The sequence below is a fragment of the Lytechinus variegatus genome, chromosome 3 (assembly GCF_018143015.1).
Source record: "Lytechinus variegatus isolate NC3 chromosome 3, Lvar_3.0, whole genome shotgun sequence".
Taxonomy (NCBI): domain Eukaryota; kingdom Metazoa; phylum Echinodermata; class Echinoidea; order Temnopleuroida; family Toxopneustidae; genus Lytechinus; species Lytechinus variegatus.
The window spans coordinates 42637853-42662152 of record NC_054742.1 but is presented as its reverse complement, the minus strand read 5'-3'; the positions used below and the strand labels follow the sequence as shown (position 1 = coordinate 42662152).

The window sequence follows — 24300 nt, the reverse complement described above, 5'->3', positions numbered from 1 at the left end:
GTATCATAAAATTTTGATTTTGATGTTCATATTTCATATACTTTATTTTTAAAGCACCCGGCTCTGCTTTCGGAACTTAACTGAAACTTATTTTGGACACGCCTTCCATAAAATTCGCGTGGCGTCTTTGTAGATAACCGTGGCGCCTCGCTTCCAACTCCAACATGGAATGAAAGTGCACTATTTAGTCTATAAAATCAGACAGTAAAAGCTTTTTGCAGCATAAAGAATAAATCCCATGCAACTCGAGTCAGATCTTGTGGATAAATATGCTCCTATAGTTATTAATCAATTTTCGAATTTATAGCTCAGATGAGATCCCATTGTTTCATTTTTTTGTGGTTGTTTTTTGTGAGAATTCAGCGGGGGATAAGAGTTTTATTGTCATTCGCTCGACTGGTCGCCAAACCGAACCCACTGTACTGCATGGCGCTCGCTCGTTTGATCACCGATTAACTGTATGTGTGGTGTGCAGTCTACTTTGCGACGCAGAAGTTGATGCATTTCTTCTCTCGCGCTGCTGTTGCAACACTGCTCCGAAACGTTGGACTTGGTGGTATGTTTTGCTGGTTTAAAAATATTGCATTTCTTATTCTCAACATAAGATAAATGGAGTCTACCAATGATAGTGGCCTATATTTCACCTTGCGAAAAATTCTCTTCGCGAAAGAGTGAGGTGATTTTTTTTCTCCCAGGCCGTGGCGAAGTACTTACCTGTAATCTGTAGGAACACATGAAGCAAACTTTCCGCACCCTTTGGAAGAGGGAGGTTCTCCACTCTGTAGCCCGCTAGCGCTAGGGATAACGAGTCTCTTAAACTGGGGACGGTCGCTTCTTTATACTCAACTTTAAAAGAAGGTTGCTTTTGCTTCCTACTTCTTACAAGAAAATAGGGGTAACGTGAATTTGTGCAGCACCATGGCAAGTACAAGTAATCAAGATCTTAATTCTAATATGAAGAGGACGAATTATCAAGATGATTGGAGTGGAGATGAAAATGAAAAACCAAAACCCAAGGATGAGGAAGTCAAACACACAGCCAAATCACTATTTAAGGAGAATCTTCTAAGTACAATCACATACTGCAGTGTTTTCGGAAGTTTTGGAATGTGTGTTTCCCTCCTCGGTCCAACACTTGAAGATTTAGGATGTCAAACTGGAAGTACTGTGATTGAAATGAGTTGGGCTTTTCTTGCACAAGCTCTTAGCATCCTTATTGGATCAATGGCAGGTGGATTTCTTGTAGACAGGTGAGTTTATCATCGTCATGGTCTTTTACTCTACGATCAAGTGTATGCCATAATTGTTCAACATATATTACAAGTAACCATGATTAAGGCAAGAGTTATATACTTTCCCTACTAAAAATTAGGAGAAAAAGGTCAACTGCTGTACATCATGAGGATTTACATATATATTCCTGTTTGTCTTCAAATCGATCCTCTCATTAGCATGGGTGGTATATTCCATATAATAAATTTTATCTTCGATGCTTTTGATATAATTTTTTTTTAAGCACAGGAAAATAAAAAAAAGAAATAGTTGTGGAAAAGTGAGAGATGAAATGGGTACAGACAGAAATGTAATTGTCTTGTTTGGAATTCATTTATCAATCAACATTTGTATAGCATCCCCATCACTTTTACATGTGTATAGTGGAACTTATTGGAACAATCTAAAGAACGACCTCCGGTACAGGGGCTAACATGATTTTTAGTCTCATTTTGATATATATCATCACAAATGACAAAAATGAAATACAACACATTAAAAAAATTTTTTTTTAAAAGATGTGTGTGTAATAGACCTATGTATAATCGACCTATAATCAGACCTATTCTCCAAATGGCCAGAAAAAAAGTAATTGTTTTATCACTTATTATTAGGGGTGGGCAAATGACAAAAAAAAATTTCAAACGGGTGAATTCTATTGCCATTTTTGCTGCTGAACACAAATCCGCCAACCATTTTGACCTCCAATGAGGTTTGATATTGGTTCCAGCCATTTTTTTGAAAAATGGCAGGAAAATTGCCCTTTTTGCCCTATTTTTATATATAACGGCATATAACGGGTGTGTATTTGTCTCTCTCTTTGTTTTTGAGGGTGCTGAGTTCAATTATCTCAATATGTAAATCATTGGATGTATAGCCATGGTAAAAAATTGCCATTTTCCCTCCATTTCTTGAAAAATGGCGGGAAAATGGCATTTTTCCATGTTTTTTACATTGAGTAGCATAAAATGGGTGTGTGATATGTCTTATGTGTTTGAGGGTGCTGAGTTCAAATATCTGCACATACATAAAGGACATTAGATGTATAGGCTGGGTAAGATAAAATTGTTTTCCCGCCATTTTTTAAAAATGGCGGGAAAATGGCATTTTGGCCATATTTGTACATTAAACATCATAAAAGGGGTGTGCGACATGTCTCTTTATTTTTTAGGGTACTGAGTTGAAATATATGCATACTTATTGAGGTACAGGCATGGTGATAAATGGTAAGATCAACATTGTAAGCAAAAATAAATGCAAATAGTGAATTTCATATGTTTAGTAAAAATCATTATCATACATGTAGTTATGAACAAAACAAAACAAAATCAAAGATTTAATAATCTGCAGACCAGCTGCTTTAATGAATCAATGTTGAAAATACATAAGCATACAGTTGATATGAATAACATGAAAGCAGACAACATCACCAAAACTGGACATTCAGGTAAAAGGACATCCCTGACCACAGGTTATGTGGGAAATTTGATGCATAGTGGTCAAGATGGGGCTGATCAAAGCTTATGTGTTCAGGCTCAAGTGCTTAATAGCCATTCTTGCCAACTCCACAGCTGATGAATTGAAATCAGAAATAGACTTCTGGATGACAGATCGAGCTGCTGACAGAAGTCCTTCTTCAGGCTCTTGAAGTAGACCTTACTAAAATCCTAAAATGCTGCGCTCATATAATTTTGCATATAGATCATGCAATAGATGTGCAGAAACATAGAAAAGAAGATTTGCATCCACCAGTTACTGGAGGTATCAGCAGGTGAGGGGATATTTGTATCTCCAGGATTTTCAATCCATACTAGGGTTAATCGCAATCTCCAAGTTATTGTCTCCTAGCCATAATCAGCAATAAGTGTCCCTCTTGGATGGAAAATAACAATATTCAGTGCCAAGGATTCAAAGGATTTGTAGCCAATAAATTCGGTAGAATTGCATAACTTGCTAAGGAGTACCTGTCATGACGAGAATTCATCCAAGCTTTCTTCAATGCAGATGTGGACACCAACAACTACAAACTTGTTCTTGCAGTCACGTGGCTACATTCATTCAGAATGAGTGGTTCACATGCTGTTGAGAAATTTACACAATGACAGGTTATCTTAACATCTTCCTGATGAAAGAACTGCTGGGCATCAACAAGATGGGTGAGCAAAATGCTGGGGATAGAACGTGGCAGGTGATTCCTTGAGGAAAAACTAAACGGGTAAGACAAAATTATGGTGGACAAAGAGAAAAGAAACAGGATCGGGAAGAGATAGGCTAGTTGCTGATGTGATTGAAGAAGTTATAGTACAGTGAAGAGCCAGATGTCCAGGACCGATTACTTTATCGGATGTTGATGGCATGCATGATTTATGCTCCTTTTACCAACTTAGAATGTGAAACTGAATTTTCAAAGCTAGTGCACAGATTCAAAGTTACTGATGAAAGTTCTTCTGTCCAGACTCTGTCCAGAAAAAAAAATCTGCTGGCATCTGGTGGTCTTCTGGTACACCCTGAATTTGAAAGTAAGAGTATAGAAGAAAGGAAGGAACTTTTAGGTGGAAGTGGGCTCGCTGTTCTGAAGAGGTGGACACAGTATAGAAGCTCGAAGCACACTTTAATGCAACTGTTGTATCTTCACAGAAATTTGCACTGCATAAGAATGAGGAGTTAAAGAAGAAGAAAGCTTGTAAAACTCTAACAATCTTAGAAAGATGTAAAGACCATAATGGCCCACTGACTCTTAACAACTTAGATATGTTAGCAAATCTCAGTGAAAATGGCTTCAGAATTAAGTTGGCTATCTTTGTCTCACAGTAACTCCAGACATTCGTCAAATAGGTGTGTGAAAGGATCAGATGACATACAAGATGGAAAAATGTTCTGTGGAGAAATTGAAAGTTTTGATAAGAAATGCACAAAGAGTACCAAAAAATGGATGCTCTGCTGCTGAATGAAAAAGTTCATATATTAATTCATTATACACGTACACACATTAGTACACTCTGTGCTCAGACTCTACAGTTTCATGTAAACAATTTTAATTTGTCAAAATATTTTCGTTTTCCCAAACTTTGACACAGAGTACTTGTAGGCAATCGTATTAGTCAAAAATTATGTTCCAGTTTTACTAGTGTTGAGATGGTCTTGTAAATCACTGCACCCAATACTGCATATTGGTAACAGATGCAATAAGTACATTTTAACATCTATAATTCTGACTAAAGTCAAGGTGATATCTGGCAAAAATTTCACCAAGCCAAGCATTACCCCAAATCTAAAATAGAAATATATAAATCCTCAAAGGAAAACATTGATAACTAACAAGTAATTCATGTAGCCTCCTGCTTTAAATTTTCTTTAATCTAGTGCTGATCATGAAAACATGCAATATAGGTAGTTCGACTACTTGTTCTCTTACGTTATGTACATTGTACACCAAAAATATTTCAAAGCCACATACATGTATACCCCCCCTTGCCTGACAATTTCTGGGATTTTTCTCTAGAAAGACAATGAAATTATATCATCATATATGAATCATCTATTTTTCAAATAAATAGCATGAACACATATCAGTTCATACTATAGTATAGGTACAGATGCATGAATATTGGTTTTTTTATGAATGCAAATAGTGATTTGTGATCATTTATCACCACATGATAAAAAAAGCTGATTTCACCCCCAAAAAATTTACAAATGTTGGAACAGATTTAATTTATTGATTGTTGGCTTCAGTGGCCATGAAAACATATATTTAGATATGTAACAAACTACAGATAAATGAATAGTTACTGTTTTATGTCAAAAAATTGTGATTTGAGGGCAATTCATACCAAAAATGGCCCAAATATGCTGTTTTCACCTAAAAACATCATTTTGAATGACCCAACTTATCTGATTCATGCATTTTTGTGCTTAGTGACCATGAAAACATAGAGCTAGACATGCAACAAGTTACAGATGAATGAATAATTAAGGATTTATGTACAAAAAATGTGATTTGAGGACAATTTTTACCAAAAATGATCAAAAAATGCAGATTTTCACCCAAAAACATCATTTGGAATGACCCAACTTATCTGATTCATGTATTTTTGTGCTCAGTGACCATGAAAACATATAGTAAGATATGTTGCAACCCTTATTTGTACAGATATTTAAGGATTTACAAGTGAAAACACTGATTTTTGAGGAATTCGGCGGCCATTTTGAAAAATCGCTCGGAACCAATATCAGACGTATTCTAAAACAAAAATACTTATTAGATTTGTGTTCAGCAGCCAAAATGGCAACAGAATCCACTCGTTTGAAATTGAATTTCCCAAAAAAGGTTTTATTTGCCCACCCCTATTATTATAATCATTGGCCTACACAAGTCATGTTCATTGACATCTGTATATGCCTACTGTCTGGTTCGGTGATACAAAAAAAAATCAAATTATTTTTCTAGTGATTGCAATCCCTCTAGATGCAGTCTTCTGGTGTTAACATTTGCTAATATACCATAATCACTGTCTGTCATGCAACCTGTATTATGCCTATTAGGATAATACGTTGTCATACCAATGCACAATACATGTACATTGTAGAAGACTATGGTTATTGTATACCGGTATACAGTTTGTCTGCACAGCCCTTCTTTTTTATATTATGCAAAAATATGCTTCAGTGATTTATTCATGAATGGTCGGAGCTTTTAAACTGAACAATTACGACAGGAGCACACAGGCCAAAGTGTTGACAATTCCAGAAGTCGACTACTGTTCATAAAAACGAAATAGATTCTCAATTTACAATGGTAATTCTTCTTTTAAAAATGGAACTCCAGCCAACCTAAGTTCCTGAGTGTTCATAACATGAAAACATGCAGTGCACAGTGCATCTGTAGCGTTAAACTTACCAAAAATAAAAATATAAAAGGATATAAAACAAAAGTGTTCTTTTGATGGGGCATCAGTTTTTAGAAGACATGCCCAGTCAGATTCTTCATAATCTACTTTTTTTTTGCCAATGTAAAAGTGTGTTCTCTTATTTGTTTAATTGAAATGTCTGTCTTTTCAGGCTTACATCTAGCTTCACATTGTTCATTTTTTATTACATTCGTAAATGTAATATTTATGTTGTAGGGCCTTCAGGCCCTTCAATGTAGTCAGATACCAGTTACTGATGAAGAATCCCTGCCCTACTAAAAGAAGACTTAAAATAAATAAATCAATGAATGAAGAAATAATGGTATATTAAATTCATTTACAATGATAAAGTTTGTGAGCTCCATGACCATGATGTCAGTACTTTTTAAAGTGTGTAGGATCCACTCTACAATGTTGTCATAGTTCACAGTTGGTCCTAGTTTTGGTATTTTAACATCAGTTGGTTAATTTCTAGACTCCATTAAATTGTATTGTTATTTCTAATAATAATCATATGATCCGATTCCCACCTTGAGTGGTAAGGGCTTGTATGTACATTTTTACTGAACTGAGTTGTTATTCAAAGAAACTGGCTTTAATAGCCTTAAGACTAAGTGACAAATGATAAATAAGATTTGTTTAAAATGTTTTTTTAAAGTGTTTTTTAAGACAAGTTGCCTTTTGACAAATAAATCTGATTAAATGTAGATCATGTGAGATAAGATGGGCATTAGACAAAATGGAATATTAGACCAAATGGTGATCACTTTGTAAATACCTGTATCAGTTTGTTATTTACATGCATGTAGGCCTATAATAATTTCAAAAGTGTTTTGGTGACATAATGAAAGAGAAATATGATCTTGTGGTGGAATGAGCAATTTTCAAAACAAATAGAGATATGTGATGCAAGAGTGAGAGGAAAGGACAATGGTACCGTAATCAATTAGCATTAAAGAATGAACGTAGAAATACACCTGAGGGAGAAAAGGAAATGTATGAGACAAAATTAATTGAATAAAAGAAATCAGCCTCTTGATTAGTGAATTATTTCCATGTCTAATATTCCATTTTCTATAGAGTTAAAAATGAAGGCAGTAAATCTTGAAACATGAACAAGGCATTGTCACAGAATACATACTGTGTAATACATATTGGGTTACTGGTCATGTTGATGGTTTGGTGAGTAAAGAAATGGCTGACATTTAAAGTTTTCTTCAATTTTCATCACAAAAGGTACATGTATAACATGAGTCAAAGCTGTATTTGAATTCAGGTTTATAGAACATCAATGAAAATTTGACAGGAAAATATGTGAAATTAATTGTCTCCGGGATTGAGCAAAGATGTAATCATTGTACAGTAAAAAAAAGAAGTCAAGATTTCACCCAAACATTGATCTCAAATTCATGTAGTTGCATTTAAATGAATGACTTGTAGTGATGAATTATGATTGAATCAAAGAGCGAGAGCTATGGTTGAGATTGAAGGTCTCTTTTTAAAAACCAAAAGAAAAAGATCGGAGAAAACACACTGACATTTTTACAGGTTTTATTATTGATTTGAGACCACTGAAAATCTATACCTTCTTTGTGCATTCTGGGTCAATGTCACCGCCATTTAATTCCCACTTGTTTGCTTCTTTGTTTAATTGGAAACTGTCACTTCTCACATCTGTATAATTGCTTGGTTGGCTTGAAAGATTTTCTCATTAAAACTGACGATATATTCATATTTTCTGTCACCTTAGCAATTTGGTGTGGCCTTTACACTGGCATCACTTAACTGTAAGTGGTCCATTGAGATATATTTGATTTGATTGTGTCTCCCCCCCCAAAAAAAAAGGAACTGCAGATTAAAGGGATGCTCTGGGCTTAATATAATATAAATAGATAAAGAAAAATCAGACAAAAAAACAAACAAAATCAAATAACAAATTTATGGCATTTTGAAGATTTGCATTATTCGGATGAAAAAGTTTTAGGCACATCTTCATGAATATTCAATGAGCAAATTGATGATGTTATATGATCCCCACTTGTTATTTTGTATTTTATTATATGAAGTTAGGTTTATTCACATTTTTTCTACCAAGTACTGAAAATTTTTTGATTGACAACTGATTTAATGCATTAGATATTCATTGCTGCAACTTATTTCATCATTAAGGAGACACTTTGTTCACACATGTATGAAAAAATGAAACAATTATGATTTTACACCTGTATGTAATAATACTTGTAAGAAAAAGGATGTGTGGATGTGACATCATCAGCCCACCTAATGCATATAACTATTTTCACAAAATATTGCTAAATTTTAAAATTCAATAACTTCATTATTTTTTGTTTGATTTTTGATGAAATTTTCAGCATTTTGGTCAGTGAATTTTACTCTTTTTATTTAGATATAAATATTTTCAGCCCAGAGCATCCATTTAATAGGCTGTGAGACTGTGTTGCTTTGTAGGCAAGTGAAGTCCACACTTCTATAGAATGGTATTTTGTGTAGGTTTAAGACTTTGTTATATTGACAACAATAATGGATGAGCCACAGAATCAATGGTATTTCATCCATTGTTGCACTTATATTTTTCCCCCTTTTAATTTTTGGACACTTTATTACAGAATTAGACTTTGTACTTAGTGAATAATTGTTTTTGGTTTATTTAAAAGTCTGTGTTTAATCTAGGTTTAATTTGATAAATGCTCTGATAATACATGCCAATATGCTTTTTATGATTCATTCTCAAGTGATAAATCAGTGTATTTATTTATTTATTATTATTATTTTTTTTTTTTTGGGGGGCAGTATATTCTGTTCATTGAAAACAGCTCATACCCCTTTCATAAACCCCATTAAAATGAATTAGGCGGCTAATAGCAGCATAATTTGGTCGTAAAATTGGAGGAGGACAAGAGTTATCCGCATTACTCTGATGCTGCTATTATCCGCATAATAGCAGCATCGGGACAAGATTTTGAGTTTATGAACGCATTTCCAAATTATGCGGATAATTGCCATGGTGCGGTCACAAGGTCACCCTTTTCCAACACAACCGCATCGGAGGGGGCGTGTCCAGTTGTCATGGCGATTATCCCCCTTTTTCAGGACGGGCGCTCGTAAAAATAATGCGGCTTATTTTCGGAGTTTATGAACGCAATTTTTATTGAATTATCCGCATTACTCTTAGGCGGCTAATTGGAGGATAGGTTTATGAAAAGGGTATCAGACTTCACCATGTTTTGGTCCGGCACAAAAGCATGAAATAATAAAACCCTTGCATGAACAAGAACCAATGAATAGAATACAAAATTTCATACCAGTGCAGTTCTTTAATGAAGTTGCAGGTTGTACTGTGTTTTTGTCCATTGCCAGTGTTCAAAAAATAAAATGCTTTTGTGAAGCACATGGACCTAGACCTGTCCACAAAAGCACCTACATGTACGGTACTGTCATAGAGTGAATCAGGGATTTCAGACCACTGTATTATTATTTCCTTGCATTGTAGAACATGTAACTGTGTTTTGGTCCAGCGCATCAGCTTGCTGTACAAAAACAAAATCCTTGTGTGTTAAGTTGTAATGGAGGGAATACAGGAATTCATTAATCAATAACTTCCTCTGATAATGGGTATCCTAGCTTGTTGTGGCTTGAATGAAGTACATGAACAATAAATTCAGATCACGTTTACAGTACTTTCATATGTAAAACTCAGATACATGTGTGTTTCTAGAGAAAAAATTAACACAGAATATAGGCCCGATTGACAATTTTTTAATGGCTGCACACTAAAATTGATGCAATTTACATATTTTTCTGTACTTGCACAAGTGGGCATGCTATTAACACTGGAATGAATCTATTGTATTGCTCTTAAAAACCTGGGGCGGTTTTCTGAGGTCATTTTATCCTTAAAATATTTTATTCTTAAAATATTTTATTTCATCTCTTAAAATGAAATTGGTATTCTGAGATGACATTTTATCTCTCAGATAAAATTAAAAATTTTATCTTGCGTATCTATAAATGATACGCAACAGAACAGTGGCTGCGTAGACATACCCATCGCTTATATGAACATTGCAACGCAGATGATGTGCTTGCGCCCATGTTACTTTGAAGAAATAATAAAATAAACTTAAAAGAGGGTAGGGGCTATTTTATCTCTGTGATGTTGATTTCATCAATATTTCTAAGTGATTTAACCCCAAATGATGACATTAAAGGGAAGAAAAAATATATATTTACTGAGAATAACACCTTAACATCATTCTTGAACAATTAGGAAGCATTTCTTAAGACTTTTCTTGACTAATATTGTCTTTGAAATGATGCGATATAGACTTTGAAAAAAGATGATATTATTGTCATTTTTGTTTAAAAAGAAATCTCTGTAAAGACGCGCAAGCGTATAGAACAAGTGTACTTGAAGTTAATAAATTGACGCAATCTCATTACTTTGCCACACCTCCTGGTGGAATTGATTTCCATTGGTTGAGTGGCATGAGAGAGCTATAAAAGCGCATTTCTTATTGGATATTGATTAAAAAATAGGTGTGTCTTATAGAGATAAAATGTTCAGATAAAATTGTTCTCAATATACCAATTCGGAGATATTTTAAGGGTATTTTATTCGTCTAACTGATTTTAATGGAGATAAAATATTTTATTTTATCTGAGATAAAATGGATCTCAGAATACCACCCCTGGGCGGTATTCTGAAAATCATGTTAAGTTTTGGTGTTAAATATTGTATTATTTAACACACCCCTATCATACCCCCAAATCGGTATTCTGAAAACGGTGTTTTCTGCGTATTACCTCATTTCATGTTATCTATAACTCCTCCCTCTTTGCATCTTTTTAATCCAATTCAATGCGCTATTAAAGAAAAGATTGCACAGAATTTTCAGGGGAAAAAAACGAGTGTGTGTGCAGTGACACGAAACCTGCATTGTGACATAGTTTTGTAATTGCATACAGCTAATTAATAGTTAGAGCTAGATAGAGACATCGAGGGTGATTGTGGCAATTAAGAATTATTTCAGACAGCATAAGTACAAAAATTATAACAGTAGACAGAGGCCTCTATCGATTTTGGAGGGGGCAGGGGTGATCACCCCATGAAATTAGGGGGGGCAAACATATCTATTTTTTGCAAATAATTTTAAAACTTGAAAAAATAAATGAAATGAAGTGCAAAACTTAAAAAAGCATGAAAAGCACTTTAAGAAATATTAAAGGTCAAGTCCACCTAAGAAAAATATTGATTTGAATCAATAGAGAAAAATCAGACAAGCACAATGCTGAAGATTTCATCAAAATCGGATGTAAAATAAGAAAGTTATGACATTTCAAAGTTTCGCTTATTTTTAACAAAATAGTTATATGAACGAGCCAGTTACATCCAAATGAGAGAGTTGATGATGTCACTCACTCACTATTTCTTTTGTTTTTTATTGTTTGAATTATACAATATTTCAATTTTTACGAATTTGACGATTAGGACCTCCTTGCCTGAAGCACAAAATGTTAAAATAATGGAATTCCACGTGTTCAGAAAGGAATAAAACTTCATTTCACATGACAATGACGAGAAAATAAAAATATTTCATATTTCAAAACAATAAAAAACAAAAGAAATAGTGAATGAATGACATCATCGACTCTCATTCGGATGTAACTGGCTCGTTCATAAAACTGTTTTTGTGAAATAAAGCGAAACTTTGAAATGTCATAACTTTCTTATCTTACATCCGATTTTGATGAAATTTTCAGTGTTATGCTTGTTGAATTTTTCTCTTTTTATTCAAATCAAGTTTTTGTTGGGGGTGGACTTGTCCTTTAAGCTTGACATAGAAATATCATTAAACAAAGTATACAAACTTTGATTTTTTTTTCTGTGCGCTCCGCATGCAAAAATCTTTATTTTAATTTGGTGCGCGGATCTATCAGCCCAAATTGATTCTACTTTTGCCTCCCTCCTGTTCACATCAGGATTATATATTCTCTAGTAGTACATGTATATTATCAGTATTGATGTCTTTCAAGCTTCATATAAATTTAAGGTCTCAATTAAGCCCTCATGTATATATTTATACCAGGATGCAGCTATGTATCATTTTCCTTCCTTTATTTTGGCGGTTCTCGTGCTACTCAAATTATTTTGAGAAGGTGTAAAGTTGCATTATATAGGAAAGGACATTTCCCCTCGATTACATGTATGCCTATATAAATAGTATACTTGAAGAGTTTATGTTGGCAAGGTCTGATAGGCCCAGAGGTACTATGTTACATTAATATAAATGGGCATAGCCTACTTGTTGAGGATTGAAAGAAAGGTTGCTTTTTACTGGTACCGGCATGCATAGATTGTACTTTGAAAGTAAAAAATAATTTTTAAGGTTACATTTGACTATACTATGAAACAAACTAGATCATTTCCAATTCCATGTATTTTACAATGAATTATGAGTTTTACAACATATGATATTAAGTCAATTCAATTTGTATCTTTAAATTTTTTATACTAAGATATGACTTCAATTGATTTCTCACTAAGGTGAATTTTTTTTCTTCTCATTTCATTGCAAAATCCTGAAAGATACAAGTTCATCTTTCCAGATGGAGCCCTCTGTTCATTTGTTTTTTTTGTTTTGTTTATGGCTAGTACAGTTTATATTTGATGTTGGGGCATGCAGCATTTTCTCAGAAAACTACATTTTTTTGAGTGATTGAATGAAATACTGAAATACATGTTTTTGGATCAAACAAATTGTGTGAATCGCAAAGGCAGACAGGCTGTCCGAATCCTGTAATAAAAAGTTGTGTTCATGTACCTGAATTCCCTTCTTGCTCTCAGATGTGAGAAGGCTGTAATCATATTTCTTAATGTCTTTTACACAATGGATCTCATCATCCTCTTGAGGATTAGCTTTATCGCTCTTCTATCACCACTTCTTTATTGGATGTCTCCAAGAACAAGCTGCAATCATTTTGACACAATGTTTGTCAAAACCCATATGCATCCCACTCACGCTCATGCTCACGCCCAGAGCAATGATCTTACAAAAAGAACAGGGGAAGAGAAAGAGAAAAAGGTAGATGAAGAAGGAGGAGAGAATATGACCTGTAAAATTTGTTGTTTCATCTCCAGTGCTGGAGGGAACTGATAGAATAAAGGAATGTAATTATCAGCCCTTTGAAAGAGTGAGAAAAAATTGAACGCTAACGTGAGAGGAATAATTTTGTTTGGTTTACTAGGTGCTTTTATACCCACCATATTACAAAAAACCTTCTGCAGGTGTCATCGCATAATTTTACTTCTTGCACACCTGCCTGAACCAGATGAAGTTTCTGCAGTTATGTACCAGGAACAAGATTCTTGCATTTGTATGGGTATTTTAGCTTCACATTTAATAAAGGTTTTGGAGACACCCATGCGAAAGTTCCCGTAATTTGGAAAGCACCCACAATAATTTTTGAGGATGTTAGGCAAGGCATTGTTCAGTCTATTGGAATTGGAGGAGAGTTCAGGCCATTGGTCCGGTGTATAAAAGGGAGAAAAATTACCCCAAAAAATTCCTGTTGAATTACATGTTGGTAACATTTTTTATCAACTCTTTTATACTTTGTGATCCAATCCATTGGTCATATAGTAAAACAAATCCTACCATTTAGCACACAATATCTTAAATATGAAATATTCAAATTTTCTCCTCAAAGTAAACAACAATTAATTTCTCCCTGAATGTTTGGAATTAAAATTGTTTAATACTACATGTACATGTATGTATATGGTTCAGTTGAGTTGGTCCTTGTTGTCAAATCTCTAAAAAAATGGAATATTGTATAATTCAAACAATAAAAAAGAAAAGAAATATTGAGGGAGGTACATCATCTACATGTACTGTCTCATTTGCATGTCACGGAGTTGTGCATATCACTGTTTTTTTTAAATAGGTGAAACTTTAAAATGTCATACAATGTAAATTGCTTATTTTACTTCCAATTTTGATATTCATATCAACATTTTACTGGGGTGGACTTGACCTTTAAATATGAGGTGAGTTGATATACCTAAGGAAAATGTCATGTTGTTAGCATGAAAATAAAATTGAAGAAAAAAATTTGTACTATGTGTAGTTTTGTTTGTGTTTGGGCTGTTATTCGTAGAACAATGATTTTTCAAATTATTATTTTCACATTATTCAATCACTTTTTCATTTCTACATGTAGTTTGTTAAATGAAATTCAAAGTAAATATTTCATGATACAGATACCTTGTCATGCAAAAATTAATCAAAAACACATTTCATGATGATTTAAAAGTGTATTCATTCTTTGAGCAAGTGTAGAAAAGATCAATGATGAACAAAAGAATAAATAAGATAAGTGAAAAGTGAGGGAAATGCCTAACAGTTGCTACTTGCTAGAAATTTTTAATTGTAAATCATCACTCTTGTTTGTTTGATATCCCTGTTTAGTCAGCTAGTTTTTTTGTCTCACCTGCGAAGCAGAGTGAGACTATAGGCGCCGCTTTTCCGACGGCGGCGGCGGCGGCGTCAACATCAAATCTTAACCTGAGGTTAAGTTTTTGAAATGACATCATAACTTAGAAAGTATTTGGACCTAGTTCATGAAACTTGGCCATAAGGTTAATCAAGTATTACTGAACATCCTATTAAAGTTTCATGTCACATGACCAAGGTCAAAGGTCATTTAGGGTCAATGAACTTAGACCATGTTGGAGGAATCAACATTGAAATCTTAACCTGAGGTTAAGTTTTTGAAATGTCATCATAACTTAGAAAATATATGGACCTAGTTCATGAAACTTGGACATAAGGTCAATCACGTATCACTGAACATTTTGCATGAGTTTCACGTCACATGACCAAGGTCAAAGGTCATTTAGGGTCAATGAACTTTGGCCGAATTGGGGATATCTGTTGAATTCCCATCATAACTTTGAAAGTTTATGGATCTGATTCATGAAACTTGGACATAATAGTAATCAAGCATCACTGAATATTTTGTGCAAGTTTCAGGCCTAATGATTAAGGTCAAAGGTCATTTAGGGTCAATGAACTTTGGCCGAATCGGGGGTATCTGTTGAATTACCATCATAACTTTGAAACTTTATTAGTCTAGTTCATTAAACTTGGACATATGAGTAATCAAATATCACTGAACATCCTGTGCGCATTTCAGGTCACATGACCAAGGTCAAAGGTCAATGAACTTTGGCCGAATTGGGTGTATCAGTTGAATTACCATCAAAACTTTGAAAGTTTATGGATCTGATTCATTAAACTTGTACATAAGAGTAATCAAGTATCACTGAACATCCTGTGCGAGTTTCAGGTCACATGATCAAGGTCAAAGGTCATGTAAGGTCAATGAACTTTGGCCATGTTGGGGTTTTTTGTTGAATAACCATCATATCTCTGTAAGTTTATTGGTCTAGTTCATAAAAAGTGGACATAAGAGTAACCATGTATCACTGAACATCTTGTGCGAGTTAGAGTAGTATTCAAAGTCAGCACTGCTGCTATATTGAACCGCGTGATGCAGGTGAGACGGCCAGAGGCATTCCACTTGTTTTTATAACTAGCCTCTGTATGGATGTTACATTTGGAAGTACATGTAAACGAGCATTGCATTGTTATTTTTCAACATTCATCTTTAATGTATATAGCACAGTGTACCAATACTTTGTATGATATTCTGATTTAAGCTTTTACTGTGCCCAAAGTCATTCTGTATTACTATTATACAGTAATTGAGCCTAATATTTGTCATATCGCTAAAATAAACAGATCTGTAAATGCACTTATCTCCCCACTATAATGAATAAGTGCAAATATTGTTTCCAGATAATCAAACAGTCATTCAGAAAAGTAAAGTTTATTCAAGAGTATCAGTGCTTTGTGTTTGTGCATTCAAAACCTGGCCTTATTTATAAATCTAGTTGATTCCAAGTGTTCACTGTATGCATACATGATGTAAGCCTACAGTAATTCATTGAAACTGCATTGTAAGTGATTTTAAAACTTATTTTCATAATGAGTATTTTTTTTTTTTTCTGAGTGATAAGTAACATTGTGACATTATTTTTCACTGCTTTGTTTGTTTTAGATATTCAACTCTAGTTTTTGCCTCCCATTGTTATGAGGGGGGGGGGGATGGGTTGACATGTGTTGAACAGGTTTTAGAGAGAGGGAATGATTTTTTTGTTCTGTTACAACAAACTTATTTATTTCATTTGGATTAAGATTTTTTAATAAACATGAGATTAGGAGGGTTGGAGAACTTCAATGTTTACCTCATGAAAATTTTTAAGTTTTTATGTTTTGATTAAAAAAGATGCTCAAAGTAAAATAATAAAATAAAATCAGCTTTTTCATCCCATCTGAATTCTATTTAGAACAGATTTTTGAAACAACAATCTTTACAAAAATGGACTTTCTAAATACTGAAAAATTATTTAGAAACAAGTACAATGCTTCTCAATGCATGTACTGTAACATACAAATTCTAGATTGAGAACTTACATTCTGTACAAGTGTGCTGAACATTTATTGTGCTGCTACAGTTTGATGGGTTTCAAATTGCCCTTAATTGTGTCTGCTGTTGGCGCAAAATAAAGGGGTGAGACGAAATAGGATCGGATTTCAACTTGCTCAGATTGTAATAAGATTAGCATTTAGATCATCCATTGCAGGCACCATACATGTAATATGATCAGTTTTACTAGGGTTTTATTGGATCCTGTGATGTTTTCTGCAGGAAAAGATGAACATTAATCCAGTGATACTGATACTATTGCTGTCTCTATTTTTTTTCATTTGCACCAATTACCTGGCCATTTTCTGCAGAAAATTTGCTCCAAACTCCTGCTTGGATGTATTAAGAATAATATATGAAGTTCAAAATTTCAATGAAAGTATCAGTTTTTCTATTGATCTATTTCTAAAGTGTAGCAGATTATGTAACTTGCTATTTTGTAGGGAGTTCGGATTAGGTTAAAAGTTCATTGTCTCTTGGTTGGCCAATATTTGATAAACAGATATATAGGCCATTATACATGTACATGTGTACGTAGTAATTACGGCAGCCAAGCTACAGCTGGGGTAATAATATCCAAGTCCTTTGGAAGCGCACAGAGACATTCATAATTGTGATATGCGCTATACAAGAAGTGTTTATTATTATTATTATTACGTGTATGGTTAAATTGAGAGAAAAGATTATAATGGTGAAATTCGATTACTTATACTTTTAAATAATTTTTTGATAAGTTATGTTCATGGAATGATTATTGCAAATTAAACATATGAGATTTCATTTATTGTCCAAAGTAATGATCAATCTCATTTTGATCAATACAGAAAATACACTTACTCAAATTTCATTTGAAACATATAAATCATCAAACTTAACTTGAAGAAATTCATTTCTTTGTAATAATTACTCCAAAAGAAAAGTTGCAATCTGAATTATAAGAGCAAAAATATTGGCTGTGGTTAGTGACCGTCCCTGGATTATATTTACATTTCTAATATTTCTTTGTTCATCTCATATGATTTTTATTTGAATTTTTCAGCTTTGAATTAAAATCTTTTTGGTTAAAATCTGAATCCAGGCTGGTCACAAACCACAACCAACAAGGATACTTAGATCCATAATATTTAGTGTGAAAACCAATATCGTATTTCAGTCAATGTGGAAAAAAAAATTAAGTGAAGTAAGTAATTCCAAACTAATGACATGCTTGATCCTTCTTTTATGTTTGTAGGTACTAAATGAAAGAAGGTTGGAAATGTGATTGAATAACCCCCCCCCCATCCCCATGAATAATGTGAAGGGAAAACAAAGAAGAAAACTTGATCATAATTAAATACCTTAGAGGCTTCTCCCCTTGTAGTTTTCAAAAGGAATATTGAAAATGTGATTGCCCTATGTCAGTATTGTTCTGCTTCTTTATTTGCAATTCAAAGTGGACAATGATTAATGGGGGTGTATAACTCTCATCTCTTTTTCCCTTTTTCAATTGAATAACATCTCTTTCCGCCCTCTGCATCGTGTCTTCTTTTTTCATCACTCTGAAAAATAAACTCCTTTGAAAAGGAAAAAGACACCAGGATGCTTCCCCTTGGGGAAACGCAGACTCATATTTGTCATTCAATTTCATCTCTGCCGCAAGATGATGGAGTAACCTTTGCAGTCGTTCGTTTGATTGATGTAAATCAAGGAAGGATGTAAAGCTGAAACCACTTTTCGAGGGATGTCGTATTGTGTTCTATTACAGCATTTCAGATGTTGATCATCCTCTTTCTGTTTCTAGGTTCTGTTGTATTAAAAGGTTGCTCCACTTGTTTGCATGACATTTTAGAGACTCAAACTCAAATTGCAAGCAAAGCAAATTTAAAAAATAAACCATAACTTTCATTTTTTTATAGGAAAAGATGGAACCTTATGAAATATGAGATGAATAAACTCACACTCTCTAACATGATCAGCCACATTTATGATTTAAGTTCAATTATTAAATACAAGATTTTCTAGTAAAAACTGATATGTTCTTGTCCACAAAATTTACTGTAATCTGGTAAAGACTGATTATTAGCCCCCTAGTTAATATGATCTCATCCAGTGGGATTGGGCAGATGAGTTTATGCCATTGTATGATATATCAATTTGCTGCATGGTTGCCAGATGAACACCACATCATTTACGTGCTATTAGTCCTTGAAACCAATATACATTTATTCTGAAGAAATCAGACAAGTTTGAATCTGACATCGGGGGGCCGTTTCATAAAGCTGTTCGTAAGATAAGAGCGACTTTAAGAATGACTGGTGAACCTTTCTTACGCGCTATACCATCACCAATACAATATACCACTTACCGCATGAAGGGATCACCAGTCATTCTTAAAGTCGCTCTTAACTTACGAACAGTTTTATGAAACACCCACCAGGTTTATAGAATGCAAATCAGATCTGGGGCCCGTTTCATAAAGCTTGTTATAATAACAAAATTGCAAGAACAGTTTAAAGCTACTGAAATTCTGCAATTCGATTGGTTGATTCAAAATTTGCCATAGAAGTCTTGCATGTGTTACTGTAACAAGTCTTTATGAAATGGGACCCTGGGGTACAAAGCCTTCCATGCTCCCCCTCCCCCTTCAAAAAGAGAAAGAAAATCAACATTATCAACTCGGAATTTTGGTAGGTTAATTGACAAGCATTTGAATCTCCTAACTATTTATTTAAAGAGAATTGCAAGTAAAATTGACCCCCCAACAAAAAAAAAAAAAATAATAATAATTATAGAGAAATGTGTGGGGTTTTTTCGGGGGGTTAGTGTTTGTAAAATCAAAATATTTTCATTTCTCTCCACCAAAATGTAAAAAATTGTTTTAATTCTTAATGAAAATGTTAGGGAATTATTAGTCAGCTTATTGTGAGTCAGTGAAGACCATCTCTATAAAAAATATAAAAAAAGTTAATCATATATATATATATATATATTATGTCTAAAAAAATAAAGGAAAAAGGGTGAGTGTGTAGCATCATTGACTCCCTCTTTGCATTGAAGACCGGATGTGCATATAACTGTTTTGTGGAAAATGAATTAAAACAATGAAAATGTTGTGACTTTATACTTGCAATTTTAATGATTTTTTCAGGTTTGATTTTTATATTAACTTGTTTTTGGGGTGGACTTTGCCGTATACCATCACGGTGAGGCTAAAAATTATCAGAGTATACAAAACTAGACATTTATCCCATGTTTGCAACCCACATTCCTCTGTTGCTATAATTTGACTACATTTGTTGACTAAATGCAACCATATTTGCTTTATGAGATGAGACTAGATGAGCTTTAGGTGATCAAACACTTTGACATTTCAAAAGTACCCCCAATGTTTGAGATGGCCATAGGTACTGACAGAGTTTAGTACAGACAATGCATGGCATTTCTCTGGCAAGTGTTTATTGACCTGTAAATAATAACTAATTTGAAGGAAAGTTCCATTTTTAGTCATACATCAATTTCATAGTATTTTTGCTTTTGCATTCCCATTCTGTTACTATTCTCTTTATTGAACCCTAAAGTAAAACAAAAAATAGTAACAACAAATAAATATATGGGACAATACAAAGAAAGCCACACTGCATCACTGGCAGATAAATGACTCAATTTTTTGCTTTTGAATACTTTATGTAATAAATGTACATGTAGTATTATGTATTGATAACATTATTTGTATTGTTACATTATCTTTCTATTTTTCACTTTGTATAAACCGCATGTTGAAACTTGTGTCTGTTTAGCACTTTGAATGATAAATCTGCTTATTATTTAGAATTTCATTATAATATGATGTGTACCTGTAAAACTATATACATGTAAGGTGAAATATAGAAACAAATATATGTGTATGCCTAGTTTAATGTATTACCTGTGTAAGATTGTGAAGTCTTATTTTCTCAATATAGATATTACCTCTCCTGAAGCATGGAGAAAGTGTTTTCCCCCCATATTTTTAATGCTGAAGAGTAGGGAAATTCATTTTGGCACATTTTGCTTTTAGTTATTATCGATCTAAAAGTCGTACAACTTCGAAATACACTGGGGCAAAAAAGAGGGAGTTCACTTTATGTAGAGTATCCATAATAAAAATTTGAATTTCTGGTCTCATTAAACTCAGTATTACACCTGTACGGTGACATAGAGTAAAAGGATATTTGGGCAATTTATTTTGATGATTATGGGGCATACTATTGTTGTTGCCTACCGGGTTCCACATTTGACCTACCCTATTGAATTCTCCACACCCACATCCACATAAATTCTTTTTATTCACTATTGTGTTTTATCAAGCTTATTAAATTCATAATTGAAATATTACATGTCAGTAAATGTTATGCTTCGATTAACCTCCGTGGACATAAAGATATTTCTTTGAACAGAAATGCAGTACATTGTCAATGAAGGAGTTGCAATGCATTTATTGAATATGATGCTAAATATTTGCTTCGCAGTTAATGGGATGTTCTTGCTTGTAGTGAAGAATGATAAGAAATAACAATGACGATGAGGTTGATTTCCTGTGTTTATCAATTTTCATTGTGTTACTATTGTCAAATTGACATTTACTTAATTCAAATGTGATTGAAAGAATAACACATAAAATGCAAAATATCAGGACATCTTTTAGGAAATAGTACACGTGCAAAAACAGGTTCAAGTTTGTGAAAATCCAAGGAATATTAATGCTGGTAGTACTGATTAGTATGAAACTCATAACTAGGTGTAGTAGAGGTAATTATTTTATCAGTAATAATTGTAAGTTTAACTATTTACTAATTCTGTAATTCACAAGTCTATTTTTTTGTATTATATGTATTTTGTTTTCTTTATTGTAACACGTGTAGAGAAACTTTCAGTTTATTACTCACTATATAAGAGAAGTATTACTATTATTATTACTAATTATATAGGATTTCAAATATATGCATGTGATGGCATATAATGTTAGTTTAATTTTTATTTATTTTTACTTTTTGGGGGAGGGGTATTAGACTATAATGTATTTCCTACATAAACATGCACGGCACTTGTACATGTATGGCTGCTCAGCCACCGCCAGGTTGATACCATTCATTAAGTTAATTGTGATATAAGTAGCTGCACTATACTAATGGACCTATTAGTATTATTTTTCTCTTGTTTTTTTCCAGGTATGGTGGGGATCCTCTACTCCTCATTTCAAACACCATGATTGGTATCACCCTGAGTCTCATACCTCTCTGTCAGAATCTACCTGTCCTTCTTGTTGATCTAGCTATCATGGGATTCTTCATGGGTATCATTGACACCACAGCCAATGTCTCACTGCTCAAGATCTACGGCAAACTGGTCTCGCCGTTTCTGCAGGTCAGTACACCTCTCTCTATGGATATTGCCTAGCGAGCGTCGTCTCGTGAGGATTATGTGCACAATCTATGTCAAGACAGTCATAGATCACTGAATCAATCATAAATCTTGCAACTGATTGCATATGCAAATGAATTGGTACTCTGTTTTTACAACAAAAAGGTAAATTGATATGTTGTCAATCGTGATTGATATTTTGTAATCAGATTTAATTTCGTTTTCCTTATGTGATTCCCTTTGATTGAGTCTATCAGGATCTTCGAGTTATGAATCCATTTATTTTCTATATTCACCCTATTTAGAGAATCTAGTTTTCAAGCGATTTAATTCTAATGACAAAACTAGGGAGTCACGCATGACTGTCATATATAAAGGCTTTTTCTTGTACTTAGTAGTTCATGTGACTCTTGCAGTCTTTTCGACCAGCAGATAAACACCTAATAAGATATTTTACTGTTTACATGATATAATTTTGAACATGGATCTTTAAGACTTCTACTTAGGTAAAATTAACATTTCATTCAAATTGCATCTTCAAGTCTAGTCCTTGACTACAAGATATATAGGAAATAAAGTTATTTTAATCTGTGACTTTTTTTTCATTACATATTCTTTTCTCAATTATCAACATGATCAAAGCTTTTTAATTTTGACAAGTGTAAGGCCAACTGCTATACATTAATTTTAGTAGGATTTTTAGGAAAACGGCAGTAGTTGAACTGCAGAGAGGATGATTTTTTGTTTAAGTATGAATACATGCAGGTTGAAAACCATCAAATTAATTTCAACTTTGGTGTGTATTATTACAACGACATCACAATGGAAGAAGATGCCATGGCATCGTGAAGCATGCAGAGAAGGCTGCATGATTACTGGCTGACTAACAAACTAGCATGGATAAATGACGTGATATCAAAACATGATTATAAATGCTCACAAAAGTGACACGTGCATTCAGAATTACATATGTTTGCATGGGTAATTGGGTTTTAACAGACTTGTATCAATCAGATATAAATATTTACATCTTAGGGTGTGTTTATGCTTCCATTGCGAGGACAGAATCAGCGATTTCAAACGTCGATTCAAAACGCCGATCGTAAACGTGGTTCTGGGAGTGCTGTTTATGCTTAACTTTTCAGAGCAAATCATGATCTCCAGCTGGCTTCGCATCGTAAAGCGAGGTCAAATTGGGCGCGCCTTTTTTCGAAAGTTTTTTTTCCGATTGTTGTTTTTACGTAGAGATAACAAGGAGCAATACGACTGTATTTGCCCGCGGATTTTCATCTCACCGGAAGCATGTACCAAATGACGTCATTTAAACACGTTTACGATCGTGGTTCTGTTTATACTTCCCCAGAAAGCCTGATTCTGGTCAAACAACGTTTACAAACGCACCTTTTTGTGAGTTTACGATCGGCGTTTTGAAACAGCGTTTAAATGAAAGTAAGCATGGACGCAACTGTGTTTTGGACTAATCACGTTTGGAAACGCTGATTCTGGCCTGAAAAGTGGAAGCATAAACACGGCCTTAGACCAACATTTAATGCCACTATTTGGATAATAAGTAACCAGCGTTCAATGTCAAATTTTTTGAAAACCCAGGGCTTGAACTCAAACCTCGCATCAATTCATAATGACCTATCTAGCTTGCGTTAACAGGTTTACACCATTATAACTAGTCAACCCCAGGTTTATAATGAGGCCTCATTTTCATCATTAGTCTGCCCTATAATCCACAGATTGCCATACCTTTCATCAAGGTCATTCAAACTTTAAAATCAAATGAAGTGCTTTAAGCCATTCAGTCCTGTTCCTAAGTAAAAGCAAGCTAGCTAGTGCTAGGTTCAGTCATGGTCCATGGTTCTATAGAAAATCTGATGTGTTCTAGACTGAAATTCAAGTGGTGTTTGAGCACTGTGATACACTCCTACAAATTATTGGAACTTATTGAGATCGGGATAAAAAAAACAAAGCAGATGAATTGAAGCAAAGATTTTTTCAACAAAGTTATTTATGACTTTAGAAATATCTCTTTTATTTGAACCTGATGATTCCGCCAAACATGTAATTCCACTGCCATTGGAGCATATAGTCAATGTTTTTTCAAAGAACAAAATATCCCAAACCCTAATGGAAACAGAGATAAAAATTTATGTTTTTC

The 24300-nt window shown here is 33.8% G+C and overlaps 1 protein-coding gene across 1 annotated transcript in view; it reads left to right on the top strand.

The window, feature by feature from the left end:
- The first annotated feature begins 397 nt into the window (after window positions 1-397).
- The window catches only part of LOC121411074 (major facilitator superfamily domain-containing protein 4A-like), a 51155-nt gene continuing 27252 nt past the window's right edge, over window positions 398-24300 (top strand). The window contains exons 1-2 of the mRNA XM_041603567.1: window positions 398-1250; window positions 21941-22136. Coding sequence (XP_041459501.1) covers window positions 919-1250; window positions 21941-22136 — 528 coding nt within the window. The 5' untranslated portion in view covers window positions 398-918. The remainder of the gene's footprint in view (window positions 1251-21940; window positions 22137-24300) is intronic.